This window comes from Pan troglodytes, chromosome 19, assembly GCF_028858775.2.
Source record: "Pan troglodytes isolate AG18354 chromosome 19, NHGRI_mPanTro3-v2.0_pri, whole genome shotgun sequence".
Lineage (NCBI taxonomy): Eukaryota > Metazoa > Chordata > Mammalia > Primates > Hominidae > Pan > Pan troglodytes.
In genome coordinates this window covers 61103226-61120448 of record NC_072417.2, presented here as the reverse complement: position 1 = coordinate 61120448, position 17223 = coordinate 61103226, and the positions used below count along the sequence as shown (strand labels likewise).

Below are 17223 nucleotides of genomic sequence, written 5' to 3'. Positions count from 1 at the left end.
CATTTTATGAGTGTTGGCTTTGTTCCACATCAACACGGTTGCCTGGTACTGTCAGCCATCTTAATTTTAGCCATTTTGGTGGATATGACATGGTATCTCATTTCGGACATAATTTACATTTTCCTGGTTACTTATGAGGTTGCATCTCTTTTTGTAGGTTTATTGGGTTTTGAATTTCCTTCAGCATAAACTGGCTATCCATATCCTTTGCTCATTTTTCTGTTGAGAAGCATATGTTTTCCTTATTGCCTTGTAGGAGTTCTTCGTATATTATGGAGATGACCCTTTGTCTATTGTATACATTGAAAATATCTTCTTGTTTGTGTTTTTCTCTTCATCCTTCCAATAACAATGTCTTTAGTCATTAAATTTTTTGATTTTTTGAGAAAGAGTCTCACTCTGTCACCCAGGCTGGAGTGCAGTGGCACAATCTCAGCTCACTGCAACATCCACCTCCCAGGTTTAAGCGATTCTCCTGCCTCAGCCTCTCAAGTAGCTGGGATTATAGGTGTCCACCACCACGCCCAGCTAATTTTTGTATTTTTAGTAGAGACAGGGTTTTGCCATATTGGCCAGGCTGGTCTCAAACTCCCAGCCTCAAGTGATCTGCCTGCCTCGGCCTCCCAAAGTGCTGGGATTACAGGCGTGAGCCACCCAACCCAGCCTAGATGTTTTTCATTTTTAACATAACTGGGTAAATATTTCAGCCTTTTCTTTTATGATTTGCTCTTTTTGTGTCATAGTTGGAAAGTCATTTCTTACACCTTTTGTACACATTATCTTGTTTTTCACATTTAGGTCTTTGATCTACCTGGAAGATATTGTTTGTGTAAGGTGTGAATTATGAATCTAAGTTTAATTTTTCCATATGGATAGCCATATGATTGTTTATAAAGAACCTGCAATTAGAAAAAAATAAAAATTTTTTAGTAGGAATAGATCACCCTAAAGACATAAACCTTGGTATTATAAGAACATACTGCATAAAGAAGGAACACTCAATTAAAATGAAAAGAATCATTTATTCAATAATTACATTTGGCCATTTGAGCAAAAATAATCCATTTAGCTACAGGAATCACATAAAGCACCAAAATAAATTCCAGAGGAAGTTAAATATAAAAGAAGCATTCATTTAAGAACAAGAAGATTATATTAATAAATATTTATGAGTCTTTCGATGGAGAAGGAGATAGCAACAAAAAAGTTTTTTAAAAACCCAAGAATAAATGTAATAAGAAATGAGTGAGATCTTTATGAAAAAAATGGAAAATGCTACTAGAAGGCATAAAAGGAGACTTATGAAGAAACATATCCTGTTTTTAAAATAGAGGTATTTTATATTATTATAAAAATCATTTTCCCTTAAGTTAATCTATACATTTAATACTATTTCACTAAAAACACAATCATGAATTTTAAATAGCCAAGGTGACATGCAAGTTTGTATTGTAAAATAAACACGAAGAGCAATCAAAAAAATTCTGACCATAGGTGAGCAATAATGGAGGACCTGGGTCTGTTTCATATTAAAACATATTACAAGCGTTTATAATTGTTGAGATGGTTCTTGGTGTAACCAAAATCAAGTTTGGGCCACTTGTCACTTGAAAGCTAAAAACTCAAGAGATGAGCTTTGGTGAAAGGAAGGTTAGCTTTATTGGAGAAGCCAGCAACCCAGGGGAGACAATAAACTAGCGTTCAAAGACCACCTCACCGAGTTGAGTCTCTGGATCAGGGAAATTAGAGGAATAATGATCAAAGCATTTTTGTGAAACATGTGCAGTCTCAGGTAGGCAGTTAGTCAATATTTTGGGGCCTTCTGCAGATGCCATCTGCCCTGTTCTTACCAGGCTGGTCAGCCCATTCCCAGAGTTGTTGGTCATTGTATTTTCTTTTATTTTTGCTGAAGGTCCTGTTCTCCTGAAACTGTTTTTAGTGAATAAACTACCAACTCAAGCAAAACAATAATTACATTCAAGCATACAAACTTTTCTCTAACATGGAAGCAGTAGTGTTACCTTGGCAGATATTTGGAGTACGGGAGTTGCCTATGGAAAGAGGTGTCACCATGAAAGGTCTCAGGCTCTTCAGAGCACCTGGTGGGCACTCAGAACTGAAACCGAAAGTTAAAAAAATTATTTTCCTGGTTATATTGAGGCATACTTGACATATTAAGGTTGTATCAATTTAAAGTGTATAACATAATGTGTTGATAGACATATACATTGTGAAATGATGTCTACGATCAAACTAATTAACATATTCACCTCACATAGTTACTTTTTGTGTGTGATGAAAACACTTAAGATCAACTCTTTTAGCAGATTTCAAATATACAATGCAGTTTTTTTTTAATTTATTTGCTCATTTTTTGAGATGAAATTTTGCTCTTGTCACCCAGGCCGGAGTGCAATAGTGTGATCTCAGCTCACTGCAACCTCCGCCTCGCGGGTTCCAGTGATTCTCCTGCCTCAGCCTCCTGAGTAGCTGGGATTACAGGCGCCTGCCACCAAGCCCAGCTAATTTTTTGCATTTTTAGTAGAGACGGGGTTTCACCATGTTGGCCAGGCTGGTCTTGAACTCCTGACCTCAGGTGATCCGCCTGCCTTGGCCTCCCAAAGTGCTGGGATTCCAGGAGTGAGCCACCACACCTGGCCACAATGCAGTATTATTAACTGTGACCATGCTGTACATTAGGTCTCTAGAACTTCTTTATCCTGCACAGCAGACCTTTTCACTCTTTGACCAACATCTCTTCATTCCCCTACCCCTAGTGAACACCATTCTACTCTCTGCTTTTATACATTTGGCTTTTTCAGGTTCCACATCTAAGTGAGATCACCATGCAGTATTTGTCTTTCTGTGTCTGGCTTCACTTAGCATAATGTCCTCCAGGTTCATTTTAAAAAAAATGAATTAAGATCCTGAATAGATATTCCTCAGAAGAAGACATACAAATGGGCAATGGGTATTTAAAAGGGTACTCAGCATTACTAGTCATCGGGGAAATGCAAATCAAAGCCCGAATGAGATATCACCTCACACCTGTTAGAATGGCTATTGTCACGCAGACAAAAGGTAACAAGCTGGCGAGAATGTGGAGAAAGGGATGCCCTGTCCACTGTTGGTGGGAATGCAAATTGGTGCAGCCATTACGGAAAACAGTATAGAGTTTCCTCAAAAAATTAAAAAGAAAACTACCAGATGATCTAGCAATCCCACTTATGGGTATAAGGAAATGAAATCAGTGTATGGAAGGAATATTTGCACCTCTATGTTCTGTTCAGCGCTATGTTCAGCACTATTTGCAATAGCCAAGATGTGGAAACAACCTAAATGTCCATCAACAGATGAATGGATAAAGAAAATGTCACACACACACACAGGCACACACAATGTTTTATATAGAGAGAGAGAGAGCGGGGGGGGGAGGGAGGGAGGGAGAGAGAGATGGACCCTTGCTCTAGTTTATTCATTTACTTATTTATTTTATTTTATTTTATTTTGAGATGGGGTCTCGCTCTGTCACCCAGGCTGGAGTGCAGTGGCGCAATCTTGGCTCACTGCAAGCTCCGCCTCCTGGATTCACGCCATTCTCCTGCCTCAGCCTCCCAAGTAGCTGGGACTACAGGCGCCTGCCACCACGCCCGGTTAATTTTTTGTATTTTTAGTAGAGACAGGGTCTCACCATGTTAGCCAGGATGGTCTCGATCTCCTGACCTCGTGATCCGCCCACCTCGGCCTCCCAGAGTGCTGGGATTACAGGCATGAGCCACCGCGACCGGCCTTATTTATTTATTTATTTATTTACTTATTTTTGAGATGGAGTCTCACTCTGTTGCCCAGGCTGGAGTGCAGTGGCACGATCTCGGCTCACTGCAACCTCCTCCTCCCAGGTTCAAGCGATTCTTCTGCCTCAGCCTCCCAAGTAGCTGGGACTACAGGCGTCCACCACCACGCCCAGCTAATTTTTGTATTTTTAGTAGAGACGGGGTTTCACCATATTGCCCAGGCTGGTCTCAAACTCCTGACCTCATGATCTGCCCGCCTCGGCCTCCCAAGTGCTGGAATTACAGGGGTGAGCAACTGTGCCTGGCCACACAATGTAATATTACTTAGCCTTTAAAAAGAAGGAAATCATGCCATTTGTAAAGACATGGATGAACCTGGAGAATATTATGCTTTGTGAAGTAAAATAGGCCAAATTTTTATATTTACCAAACCTTTGCCTGAGGTAGTTGACTCCCATTCTCCCTATGCCTGTGCACTCACCCAAGCAGGCTGCTCACACTCCACGCATTTGTGCTTTTTAGGATTACGAGAATTGGCCGTAGGACTTGCTGGACCAGCATCAGCATCACTTAGGAGCTTATGAGAAATACAGAATCTCAACCCCTTCTCAGACCTGAAATCAGAATCTGCATTTTAACAGGATCCCTCAGGGATTTTTATAAACATCAAAGTTTAAGATGTGATTACTAGATGAACGTTTTTGTCAGTGAAATAAAATTACCTATTTCCCCAACTTCTTTTAGCTGAACTAAGGCTTATTTTTAGTGTTGGCTGGGCGCGGTGGCTCACACCTGTAATCCCAGCACTTTGGGAGGCTAAGGTGGGCGGATCACGAAGTCAGGAGTTCAAGACCAGCCTGAACAACATGGTGAAACCCCGTCTCTACTAAAAATAAAAATAAAAAAAATTAGCCGGGTGTGGTGGCGGGTGCCTGTAATCCCAGCTACTCGGGAGGCTGAAGCAGGAGAATCACCTGAACCCAGGAGGTGAAGGTTGCAGTGAGCCAAGACTGCACCATTGCACCCCAGGCTGGGTGACAAGTGCAAGACTCTGTCACACACACACACACAAAAGTGTTGTGTTTTGTACTCAAGTAGAAAATTCCTGGCCACTTCTGCACCTGATCATTATTACTGTGAATCTCTCTCTTTTAGGACATGTACCCACTGGTCTCAAATGCCATCCTGACCAGGAGCATATGATTTATCCTCTTGGTTGCACAGTCCTCATTCAGGCAATAAATACTAAAGAGCAGAACTTCCTACAGGGTCATGGCAACAACGTCTCCTGCTTGGCCATCTCCAGGTCTGGAGAGTACATCGCCTCCGGACAAGTCACATTCATGGGGTTCAAGGTGAATACAGTGAAAACGACTCATTGTCAATTTATCTAGAGGTGCCTCCCTAGAAGAACTGCCCTGCTTCAAGTTGTTAGTTCTATGTGGCAATGTGCTTTATTCTTCCTTCTTCTTCCTTTTGACTTCTCTTTTAACTCATTTTCATTCCGTCAGACTGGGAGTGAAGGACTCTGATGATTTTATACCCGAGGTTGCAGCTTGTGACTGATAATGCTCACAAACAAAAGTTCCCGCTTAAAGCTGTTTCCATTGTGTTGCTGTCATGTTTGTAGAACCTGATCTGACTTCTAGAAAAGTGATAGAGCGGGCTGGGCACGGTGGCTCATGCCTGTAATCCCAGCACTTTGGGAGGCCTAGACGGTCGGATCCCCTGAGGTCAGGAGTTCGAGACCAGCCTAGCCAACATGGTGAAACCCCATCTCTACTAAAAATACAAAATTAGCAGGACGTGGTGGTGCATGCCTGTAATCCCAGCTACTCGGGAGGCTGAGACAGGGAGAATTGCTTGAACCCAGGAGGTGGATGTTGCAGTGAGCAGAGATCTCGCCATTGCACTCCAGCCTGGGCAAAAAAGAGCAAGACTCCGTCTCAACAAAAAAAAAAAAAGAAAGAAAAAAGAAAAGTGACAGTACTAATTGTTTTTCACCAAGAAGGGTAGCTATCTCCTCAGATGCTTTTAATGCCTCCCTATGATCTGACGGTGTGTTCTTGCCCCCAGGCAGACATCATTTTGTGGGATTATAAGAACAGAGAGCTGCTTGCTCGGCTGTCCCTTCACAAAGGCAAAATTGAAGCTCTGGCCTTTTCTCCAAATGATTTGTACTTGGTATCACTAGGAGGCCCAGATGACGGAAGGTAATGAACTAAACATAGTTACTTATTTTCTTTATTTTTTTTAACTTTTACTTCAGGTTCAGACGTACATGTGCAGGTTTGTTATATAGGTAAACTTATGTCACGGGTTTGTTGTACAGATTATTTCATCAACCAGGTGCTCAGCCTAGTACCCAGTAGTTATTTTTTCTGATCCTCTCCCTCCTCCCACCCTCCACCCTCAAGCAGGCCCCAGTGTCTGTGTTCCCTTCTATGTGTTGATGTGTTCTCATCATTTAGCTCCCACTTATAAGTAAGAACCTGTGATATTTGGTTTTCTACTCCTGCCTTAGGTTGCTAAGGATAATGGCCTCCAGCTCCATCCATGTTCCTGTAATTCTCATGATCTCATTCTTTTTTATGGCTGCGTAGTAGTCCATGATGTATATGTACCACATTTTCTTTATCCAGTCTACCATTGTTGAGCATTTGGGTTGATTCCATGTCTTTGATATTGTGAATAGTGCTGTGATGCACATACAATCATATGTGTCTTTATGGTAGAACAATTTATATTCCTTTGAGTATGTAGCCAGTAATGGGATTGCCGGGTTGAATGACAGTTCTGCTTTTAGCTGTTTGAGGAATCACCACCCTGCTTTCCACAATGGTTCAACTAATCTACTCTCCCACCAACAGTACATAAGCATTCCCTTTTCTTTGCAACCTCACCAGCATCTGTTATTTTTTGACTTTTTAATAATAGTTGTTCTGACTGATATGAGGTGGTTATCTCATTGTGGTTTTGCTTTGCATTTCTCTAATGACCAGTGATATTGAGCCTTTTTTCATATGCTTGTTGGCTGCATGTATGTCTTCTTTTGCAAAGTGTTCATGTCCTTTGCCTGCTTTTTAATGGAGTTTTTGTTTTATCTTATAAATTTATTTAAGTTCTGTATAGATGCAAGATACTTTTTCAGATGCCAAGTTTGCAATATTTGCTTATTTTCTGCAAGGCGTATTTCCAGAAGTGACAAGGGCCCTGTCCCCTCTAATGTTCTCTCTTGGCCCGTCTGTATTTCAGTATGCATTGTCTGAAAAGCCTCTGAGAAAAATACCATAAAAGTGGTTTTCAAAGTTGGCTGCATGTTGAAATCACCTGGGCAGCTTTAGGGAATCACTGGTGCCTGGGTGTACCTTCTGAGAGTCCGATTTGATTGGCCTGAGCTCTAAGAGTTATACAAGCTTCCCAGTACTGTGTTGAACACAAGTGGCCAGAGTGAGCATCTGTAAGGAACATGGCTGTGCTTTGGTCAAGGATAGGCCAAGGTAGGATGTTTACATCCTGCGTGACTCAGCAAGTTTAGAGTGCAGGCGTATAATTCCACTGTTAACACAGCCATGTTGCCATAGCATGGGAAAGGCCATCACTTGGCTCTACACCACTATTGTCTGTTAAAGGTATAATTGCCCTGTGGACACTGTGCAGGTGCCCTGGCACCCAGAGAAAGAGAGAGAGAGCCAGAGCTGTCCATCTTTGCAGATGGACAAGGGGGAGCCAGGACACAGCTCAGCCAGCTTGTGCCCAGAGAGACAAAGAGTTAAGCTGCTGACCCTGAAGGCAGGGTAGAGCTGGCTGCGCAGCTGTATGTGGGAGATGCCAGCTCAAGCAGCGGAGGCAGGGCAGACAGTGTGAGAAAGCTGTTGATGAGAGCTGCTGCTGAATAAAATCATCTTCCACCTGCCTACAGCCCCCGAGTGTTCTTTCTGCTCATCCACCCACTCACCTCGGACTTCAGCATGGGCTGGACCTGGACCCTGGGATCTGACAGCATCCATATCTTGTTTCAGGTCTTAGTGGAAAGGCTTTCAATTTCACCCCATTCAGTGTGATAATTTGCTGTGGGTTTGTCATATAGGGTCTTTATCATGTTGAGGTATGCTCCTTCCATACCCAATAGAATATTTTTTAGCCACAGAAAAGAATTTTTTTTTTTTTTTTGAGATGGAGTTTCACTCTTGTTGCCTAGGCTGGAGTGCAATGGCGCAATCTCGGCTCACTGCAATCTCCGCCTCCCAGGTTCAAGCAGGCAGATCACCTGAGGTCAGGAGTTTGAGACCAACCTGGCCAACCTAGTGAAACGCTGTCTCTACTAAAAACACAAAAATTAGCCAGGCATAGTGCCGGGGCCTGTAATCCCAGCTACTTGGGAGGCTGAGGCAGGAGAATCGCTTGAACCTGGGAGGCAGAGGTTGCAGTGAGCGAAGATCGCACCACTGCACTCCAGCCTAGGCAACAGAGCAAGACTCCAGCTGAAAATAAATAAATAAACAAACAAACAAAATATATTAGGAAGAACAATCAATGCAAGACATTCCTATGTAAATGTCAAAGGATCACAATCTGTAGAAGAAAAATAGTAACACCTGAGGTTTGTGTGGGATTTAATACTTCAGTACACTTCTATGTATATTTTCTTATTTAAGCTTCATAGGTTTATTACAAAGGAAATTTATATTTGTGTATAGTTATATAACGATAGTTCTTCTCTTACTATATAGCAAGTCAACAAAATTTTCATGAGATTTCCTCTTTTTCTTGTCATTCACAAGTGGTCACCCCTTCCCTGGCTCATTACCACTTGACTGTTTCTGGTAATAAATGTATTGGCCGGGTGTCGCGGCTCACACCTGAAATCCCAGCACTTTGGGAGGCCGAGGCAGGTGGATTACCTGAAGTTAGGAGTTTGAGACCAGCCTAGCCAACATGGCGAGACCCCATCTCTACTAAAAATACAAAAATTAGCCGGGCATGGTGGCAGGCGCCTGTAATCCCAGCTACTCAGGAGGCTGAGGCAGGAGAATTGCTTGAACCTGGGAGGCGGAGGTTGCAGTGAGCCAAGGTTGTGCCATTGCACTCCAGCCTGGGGACAAGAGCGAGACTCCGTCTCAAAAAAAAAAAAAAAAAGAAAAGAAAAGAAATGTATCCAGAAATCCCCTGTTAACATTCTTAGCTCAACTTTTTTTTTTTTTGCAAGCAGAAAAAGCCTTGTTTTATTTTAATGACTGATCTATGTAATCACCAAGAGTGCTATCTACAGACAAGAAATGGGGAGCTTCTATTTCTTAGTTTCTTCCTCCTTGGGCAAGTCTTGATCTTCTCCTTCTTGGCCCGGAGGTGCTCTTCACAGTGCTTGTGTGCTTCCTTGGTCTTGCATCTGTGGGCCTGAGCCTGTTCAGCTGGGAGCTTTTCACAGGCTTTGTCTGCCGTCAGCTCATGGATATGTTCCGTGAGAATCCAGTTGTTTTTTGAATACATTCCCCTCCACCTTCAGGTACAAGCTGTGATACGTGTGGTGATCAATCTTCTTCGATCCATGGTATCTTCAGAGCAGGTGGCGCAGAATCCTCATTCTCCTCATCCAGGTTACTTTCTCTGGCAAAGGGCTGCACCCTTTGGCTTACCTATGTCCATGTGCCTGCCCTTCTGGCGGGCCAAGGTGTTTTCCCATTATCCAGCCAGGGAATGGACAGTCACAGGCTTATGGATAATTAGCCCATCTTTGATCAGCTTCCAGATCTGCTGGTGGGAGGTGGCCTTGGCAATTTCATTGGTCTCATTGGGGTCCAACCAGACCTTCTTTTTGCCACGGCAGAGGGCACTAGAGGCAAGCCCCTTCTGAAGCCCAAACATCCTCATGGCTTTGGCCACTGCAGCGAAAGAAAAGAGTTCCAACATCCTTCGTTCAACTTAAAGCAGTTATTCTCAACTTTTGGTGCACACTGATATTACCTAGGAAGATTTAAAAAACACTGACGCCTGGGTCCCACCCCCGGAGATTCTTGGAGCTAGGCCATTAGGCCACCCCAATCCCACCCCCTGTCAAAGAGACTAGGTCTTGCGGGGAAAATGGCCCCTTAACCAAGGTTAATCTGGCAAAACTGTTAATCTCTGCTGTAATTTTAAGCTGCCTAAAATTTGCTTGCAGAACATTCAAGAATGTTGAAAAGCCAAAAGAAAGAAAGGAAAACAAACCTTGCCGTACTAAAAAAATGCAATATGCCCATCCCTGGATAGTCTCTGTGGTGAGAAGGGTGGAGTTCTGCTGATTGGTTTGGAGAGTCAGGGGTCAACCCTGAATGTGTGGCAGGGGTTTATTCTACCCAACCCATCTAGCTTCTACGCAGAGGAAAAGAAACAAAAGGGAAGCTGCCAATTATAGTGGACATCCTATAGTTTGCATGCATCTTTTTTTTTTTTTTTTTTTTTGAGGTGGAGTTTCACTCCTGTTTCCCAGGCTGGAGTGCAACGGCATGATCTCAGCTCACCACAACCTCTGCCTCCCAGGTTCAAGCGATTCTCCTGCCTCAGCCTCCCAAGCAGCTGGGATTACAGGCGTGCACCACCATGCCTGGCTAATTTTGTATTTTTAGTAGAGACGGGGTCTCTTCATGTTGGTCAGGCTGGTCTCGAACTCCCAACCTCAGGTGATCCACCCTCCTCGGCCTCCCAAAGTGCTGAGATTATAGGCGTGAGTCACCGCTCCCGGCCTGCATGTATCTTTTAAATTTTGTAACCTATTTATGAAACTTTTTCCATTGATGTCATCATGGTATTCATGTTGTAATGCAACCTGCTTTTTGACTAACTTTATATGAAGGACATCTATGTCCACACACGTAGATATAGATCTCATTCTTTGCCATAATAGCATAGTATTCCATTGTACAGATGTGCTGGAATCTATTTGGCCAGATCTCTATGTTGTTGCCCTTTGTTTTATCTATTTTTAAAACAAATTTGTGTTTGTGCGGGGTGCAGTGGCTTACACCTGTAATCCAAGCACTTTGGGAGGCCAAGGCGGAAAGGATCACTTGAGCCTAGAAGTTCAAGACTAGCCTGGGCAACAGAGGGAGACCCCTGTTTCCACAAAAACTGAAAAATGAGCCAGGCATGGTGGTGTGTGCCTGTAGTCCAGCTACTTGGGAGGCTGAAGTGGGAGGATTGCTTGAGCCCAGGAGTTTGAGGCTGCAGTGAGTGGTGATCGTGCCACTGCACTCCAGCTGGGGCAACAGAGAGAGACCTTGTCTCAAAAAAAAAATTGTTTTTGAAAAATTAAAGCTATTTCTGGCCATGGTTTATAAAGAAACTGTGCTGTCCTACTATGCAAAAGGATCCAAAATTCAAAAGCATGACTCTTATATCCCCCTCACCTTGAAGATTCTACTACCCAGAGGCACTTGGATTTTTTTAATTGAAATACATTTCACATATCATAAAATTGACCTGTGTTAAGGTGTACAGTTGAGTGGTTTTTAATGTGTTCACAAGGTTTGCAATCATCATCCACAATTTTAGAATGTTTTCAGCACCCCAAAAAGAAACCCCATATCCAGCCAGGAACGGTGGCTCACGCCTGTATTCCCAGCAATTTGGGAGGCTGAGGCGGGTGGATCGCCTGAGGTCAGGAGTTCGAGAACAGCCTGGCCAACATAGTGAAACCCTGTCTCTACTAAAAATGCAAAAAAATTAGCTGGGCGTGGTGGTGGGCCCCTGTAACCCCAGCTACTAGGGAGGCTGAGGCAGGAGAATCGCTTGAACCCAGGAGGCGGAGGTTGCAGTGAGCCAAGATTGCCCCATTGCACTCCAGCCTAGGCAACAAGAGCAAAACTCCGTCTCAAAAGAATTAAAAAATAAAAAGAAACCCCGTACCCATTAGCAATCACTCTCCATCCGTCCTCCTCCAAGCCCCAGGCAACCACTAATCGACCATCTGTCTCTAGCTTTGCCTATTCTAAAACATTTCTCATAAGTAGAATCATACAATATGTGGTCTTTTGTGACTGGCTTCTTTCACTTAGTGTAATGTTTTCAAAGTTTATCCATTTGTGGCATGCACAGTATTTCATTTTTTATCATCAAATAGTATTCCATTGTGTAGACAGCCTACATTATCTTCATCTATGCATCAGCTGATGGACTTTGAGTCATTTCCACTTCTAAACTATTATTAATAATGGCGCTATGAACATTCATGTACAAGATTTTGTGTGGACATGTCTTCATTTCTCTTGGATACGAGGCACTTCTTTTGAATAGTCTTTGATTTTTGGTTCATCATCTAGTTATCATTTAAACTTTTTAAGTAGTTTACCTCCCAATTTTTCCACTTTTGATGGTATCTGTTAATGTCCCACTGTGGAAAAGGGAGAATTTATGGCTCTTATATGACTTCCTACCTCCCTATTCCTGGTGATCTTGGTTATACCTTGATTTCAGACCAATGTGATAATACATTCCATATGTAGAAAAGTTGGGAAATATAGTTAGGTATGTTTTTACATGAACAAGATTTGTAACATTTTCATTCTTTTTCTTTAGACACTTTGATTCGAACATTTAACATAACGCCCCCTCCCCAGCATTTTTTTGTATTATGATCCACACCCTATTCAGTGTAGGATAAAGCTGTATGATTGCACCCAGAAGAAGGAAGTGTAACCCTATAGCTGCAATTCTCACAATGTGGTCCCCAGACCAGCAGCACACACATCACCTGGAACTTACAAGAAAAGTGAATTCTCAGATCCCACGTACTGAATCAGGAACTGCGGTGCTGTGGCCTCGCAGTCTCTGTTTTAATAATTCTTTTGTTTGTGTTTTTGTTTTTGTTTTTTGTTTTTGAGACACAGTCTCGCTCTCTTGCCCAGGCTGGAGTGCAATGGTGCAATCTTGGCTCACTGCGACCTCCACCTCCCGGATTCAAGCGATTCTCCTGCCTCAGCCTCCTGAGTAGCTGGGACTACAGGTGCGTGCCACCACATCCGGCTAATTTTTTTATTTTCAGTAAAGATGGGTTTTCACCATGTTGGCCAGGTTGGTCTCAAACTCCTGACCTCAGGTGATCCACCCGCCTCGGCCTCCCAAAGTGCTGGGATTACAGATGTGAGCCATCGCTCCCAGCCAACATTCGAAACCATCCTGGCCAACATGGTGAAACCCCGTCTCTACTAAAAATACAAGAATTACCCGGACGTGGTGGTGTGCATCTGTAGTCCCAGCTACTCAGAAGGCCGAGGCAGGAGAATCGCTTGAATCCAGGAGGCGGAGGTTGCAATGAGCAGAGATCGCGCCATTGCACTCCAGCCTGGGCAACAAGAGTGAAACTCCATCTCAAAAAGAAACAATAACAACAACAACAAAAAACTTTTAATGTGTCACCACCGTTGTGTCTTCTAATACCTAGTGTAGTTGAGGAGATGTCAGGGGTGGGGTAATTTTGTTGTTCGTTTTTAAGTAACCTGTTGTGTTTTTTTCTTTCTAGAACCACTAAGATGGTTGTTTCTTATTTTAAAAGCCTGTTTTCTCTTTGACTTTTTTTTTGGTCCCTCTTATTTTGGCAGTGTGGTGGTGTGGAGCATAGCCAAGAGAGATGCCATCTGTGGCAGCCCTGCAGCTGGCCTCAATGTTGGCAATGCCACCAATGTGATCTTCTCCAGGTGCCGGGATGAGATGTTTATGACTGCTGGAAAGTACGTGTCTGCGTTCGGAGTTTTCAGAACTCATAAATTGCTATATTTTCTTGCACAGAAAACATGGTCATTCTGATCTGGGGGAACACGTCTTTAGTCCTGGATAAATACCTTACATCATAGTTTTTGTGATTTTGTACTCATTAAAAGTTCTCTTCGCTGGAAGTATTTTCACTATAGTTATTTTAAAATTCTGTGATTGCTGCTGAAAAGATTTTGCTTACCTGCTTAACTGTTCTCAGGTTGTTTGTGACAGAATTATCTCCAATCCATGCTCACAGAAACAATTTGCACAATTGCACAGATTCACCTACTGACTGATGTTTCTTCCCACCTGCTCTTGATTGGGGTCTCATGATCTGATAGTTTGCAAATGAATTCTGCCAGGAAGTTTCAAATGGTTAGACTGTTAGCCGTGTAAAATAATTACGGGCAGGATCAGCTTTAACCAGCTAATGGTGACCTAGCTGAAAGTTTGAACAGAGGCCAGTATCTGCCTAAGGGAGGGAATAAATTAATTTACAGATTCACTAATTAGAACCTTGTTTAAATTAGCAAATTAGGGAGGGTTTTTTTTTTTTTTTTTTTTGACAGTGTTTTGCTGTGTCACCCAGGCTGTAGTGCGGTGGCATGATCTCAGCTCACTGCAACCTCCACCTCCCGGGTTCAAGCAATTCTCCTGCCTCAGCCTCCCAAGTACCTGGGATTACAGGTGCCCGCCAACACACCCGGCTAATTTTTGTATTTTTAATAGAGACAGGGTTTCACCATATTGGCCAGGTTGGTCTCCAACTCCTGACCTCAGGTGCCTGTTTGGAGTTTGAAGGGAAGGTTAAATATGAATTTTAGAAATCCTTTTTTAATGTTATATACCAGTTCAAAGGGTAAGAAATCAGAAAATACAGAGTTGAAGTATGTGTTCAGTAGAACTATTTTTTTCAACCCATCTTGGAAAGGTACACATGGTTGGTTACTTTTCCAGCCAGAGAAGAGAATTTGTGCAGCTCTACATCTATATTGTTTCCTGTCCCCGCTTTATGATATGCAACTTACATTTGCTCCATGGCTAATTATGAGGAACGATTCATTCAGAGGCCATGAAGCTAATTGACCGGCACGAAAGCCAGCCCTACCAAGCAACCTAAAGCAACTGACCACGGGCTGTGGTGACGCTCTTCAACTTTTTTTCAGATTTGCAGAGTGATTTGACTAAGCCAGGGTTTTATAGGGTTCTTTCTGCTCCTTCGCAGCCCCTTAAGCAGCAGGCATTGGTCCATTCTGATGTCCATGAGCAACATTTCTTCAGGACTCAATACTTGAATTTTATATTAAAAAAAAGGTTTTTTAGGACAATCTGCATTCTATGTCTGGTTTGATTTCATGTGACACTGAGAACTGAGAAAGTGATCATTCGTAAGTAAAATTTTTGACATGGCACCTATGTATGCTGGGTTCTCTAACTTGGTCCCAATGCCATGTATTCCACTATATTGTCCCCATGAGATGTCCTGCAAGTTTAAGTATATCAGAATCCAAATAACGTCTACCAGGAAGACCATGAAAAAGCTCTTTGTTTAAAAAAAAAAAGTTCAGTACGTTTAAAATATGTCTGAGTACTTACTATATATATAACTCTGGGAGCTAAAAAAACAAAAGAAAAACTATATATATACATATATAGTTATATATATGTTTATATAGTTACATATGTATATGTGTGTAGATATATATGTGTATATGTGTGTGTATATATATATATATATATACACATATAGAGAGAGACAGACTCTCACGCTGTTGCCCAGGCTGGAGTGCAATGGCGCAATCTCAGCTCACTGCAACCTCTGCCTCCCGGGTTCAAATGATTCTCCTGCCTCAGCCTCCCAAGTAGCTGGGATTACAGGTGCATGCTGCCACGCCCGGCTTATTGTTTTGTATTTTAGTAGAGATGGGATTTCACTGTGTTGTCCAGGCTGATCTTGAACTCCTGAGCTCAGGCAATCCACCTGCCTCGGCCTCCCAAAGGGCTAGGATTTATAGGCATCAGCCACCACGCCTGGCCCAAAACTTGATATATTTTTAGATTAATCTTTTCTGCCTTAAAATATTAGCTGAAGTCTTTGTGATGTTGGCCTTGAAATTTTTATACAATTATTAATTCAGATTAATTCAACATATAATGAGTAAATACCGACCATGTATCAAGTCCTGTGTTAGATGCTAATTTGGTTTAGCTTTTAGTTGCTTGGTCTCATTTCTCTTTCCTTGAAGACAAGACTCCACATCACAGGTCTTCCCTTTAAAATTTTCCTTGCAACTCAATACCTTGAAAAAAACACATTTAAACTTACTCCTCCTCATGGTTGTTGTGTGTGTGTGTGTGTTTTTTTTTTTTTTGAGATGGAGTTTTGCTCTTGTTGCCAAGGCTGTAGTGCAGTGGCACGATCTCGGCTCACTGCAACCTCCACCTCCCAGGTACAAGCGGTTCTCCTGCCTCAGCCTCCCGAGTAGCTGGGATTACAGGTGCCCACCACCACGCCTGGCTAATTTTTTATATTTTTAGTAGAGACGGGGTTTTCACCATGTTGGCCAGGCTGGTCTCGAACTCCTGACCTCAGGTGATCCACCCACCTTTGCCTCCCAAAGTGCTGCGATTACTGGTGTGAGCCACTGCGCCTGGCCCTCCTCCTCCTGTTGAACTGAAATTTGGTGTCCTTTGACCAACATCTCCCTACTCTCCCACCCCCAGTCTCTGATAACCACCATTCTACTGTCTCATGCGTTAGGCTTTTTTACACTCCACAGCTGCGTAAAGTCATGCAGTGTTTGTTTTTCTGTGCTTGCCTATTTCACTTAACATAATGTCCATCAGGTTTGTCCATGTTGTCACAAATGACAGAATTTCTTCCCATTGCGTACATATACCACATTTTTAAAGTCCATCCATCTTTTGATGCACACAGGTTATGTACATCATGGTGAGTATAGTTCATAATATATTGTATACTTGAAAATTGCTAACACAATTTTAAGTATTCTCACCACCAAAAAAAGTTAAGTATATGAGATAATGCATATGTTCAATAGCTTGATTTTGCTATTCTACAATGTGTATGTGTATATAAACATCATGATGTACACCATAAATATATATTATTTTTACTTGTCAATTAGAAAGAAAAGAAGGCCAGGCGTTGTAGCTTATGCCTGTAATCCCAGCACTTTGGGAGGCTGAAGCGGATGGATCACGAGGTCAAGAGATGGAGACCATCCTGGCCAACATGGTGAAACCCCGTCTCTACTAAAAATACAAAAATTAGCTGGGCGTGGTGGCGGGCGCCTGTAGTCCCAGCTACTTGGTAGGCTGAGGCAGGAGAATGGCTTGAACCTGGGAGGTGGAGGTTGCAGTGAGCAGAGATCGCGCCACTGCACTCCAGCCTGGCAATAGAGTGGGACTCTGTCAGAAAGAGAGAGAGAGAGAGAGAAAGAGAGAAAGAGAGAAAGAGAGAGAAAGAGAGAGAGAAAGAGAGAGAAAGAGAGAGAGAAAGAAAGAAAGAAAAGAAAAAGAGGAAGACATTTAATAAGCTCTGATTTGCTCTGCCCGTGTTCCCTGCTTACTTGTGTGTTTGTTTTCAGTAGAGTGGGTAGTGTGCACTTCAGAGTGAGACGGAGCCGGGTGTGAATCCCTGCTCTGCTGTGTTCAAGCTCCGCACTTTCTAATTTGG

The 17223-nt window shown here is 42.7% G+C and overlaps 1 protein-coding gene and 1 pseudogene across 5 annotated transcripts in view; one reads left to right on the top strand and one right to left on the bottom strand.

Annotated features, from left to right (window-relative positions):
• The window catches only part of CFAP52 (cilia and flagella associated protein 52), a 62199-nt gene that overhangs the window by 5760 nt on the left and 39216 nt on the right, over positions 1-17223 (top strand). For 3 of the 5 annotated variants that reach the window (XM_016932398.3, XM_016932400.4, XM_016932401.3), the window contains exons 2-4: positions 4950-5149; positions 5871-6007; positions 13370-13498. In XM_016932398.3, coding sequence (XP_016787887.1) covers positions 4950-5149; positions 5871-6007; positions 13370-13498 — 466 coding nt within the window. The remainder of the gene's footprint in view (positions 1-4949; positions 5150-5870; positions 6008-13369; positions 13499-17223) is intronic. The other 2 variants (XM_016932399.3, XM_016932403.2) reach the window with 2 other exon arrangements.
• LOC100614834 (large ribosomal subunit protein eL19-like) lies at positions 9085-9665 on the bottom strand (annotated as a pseudogene).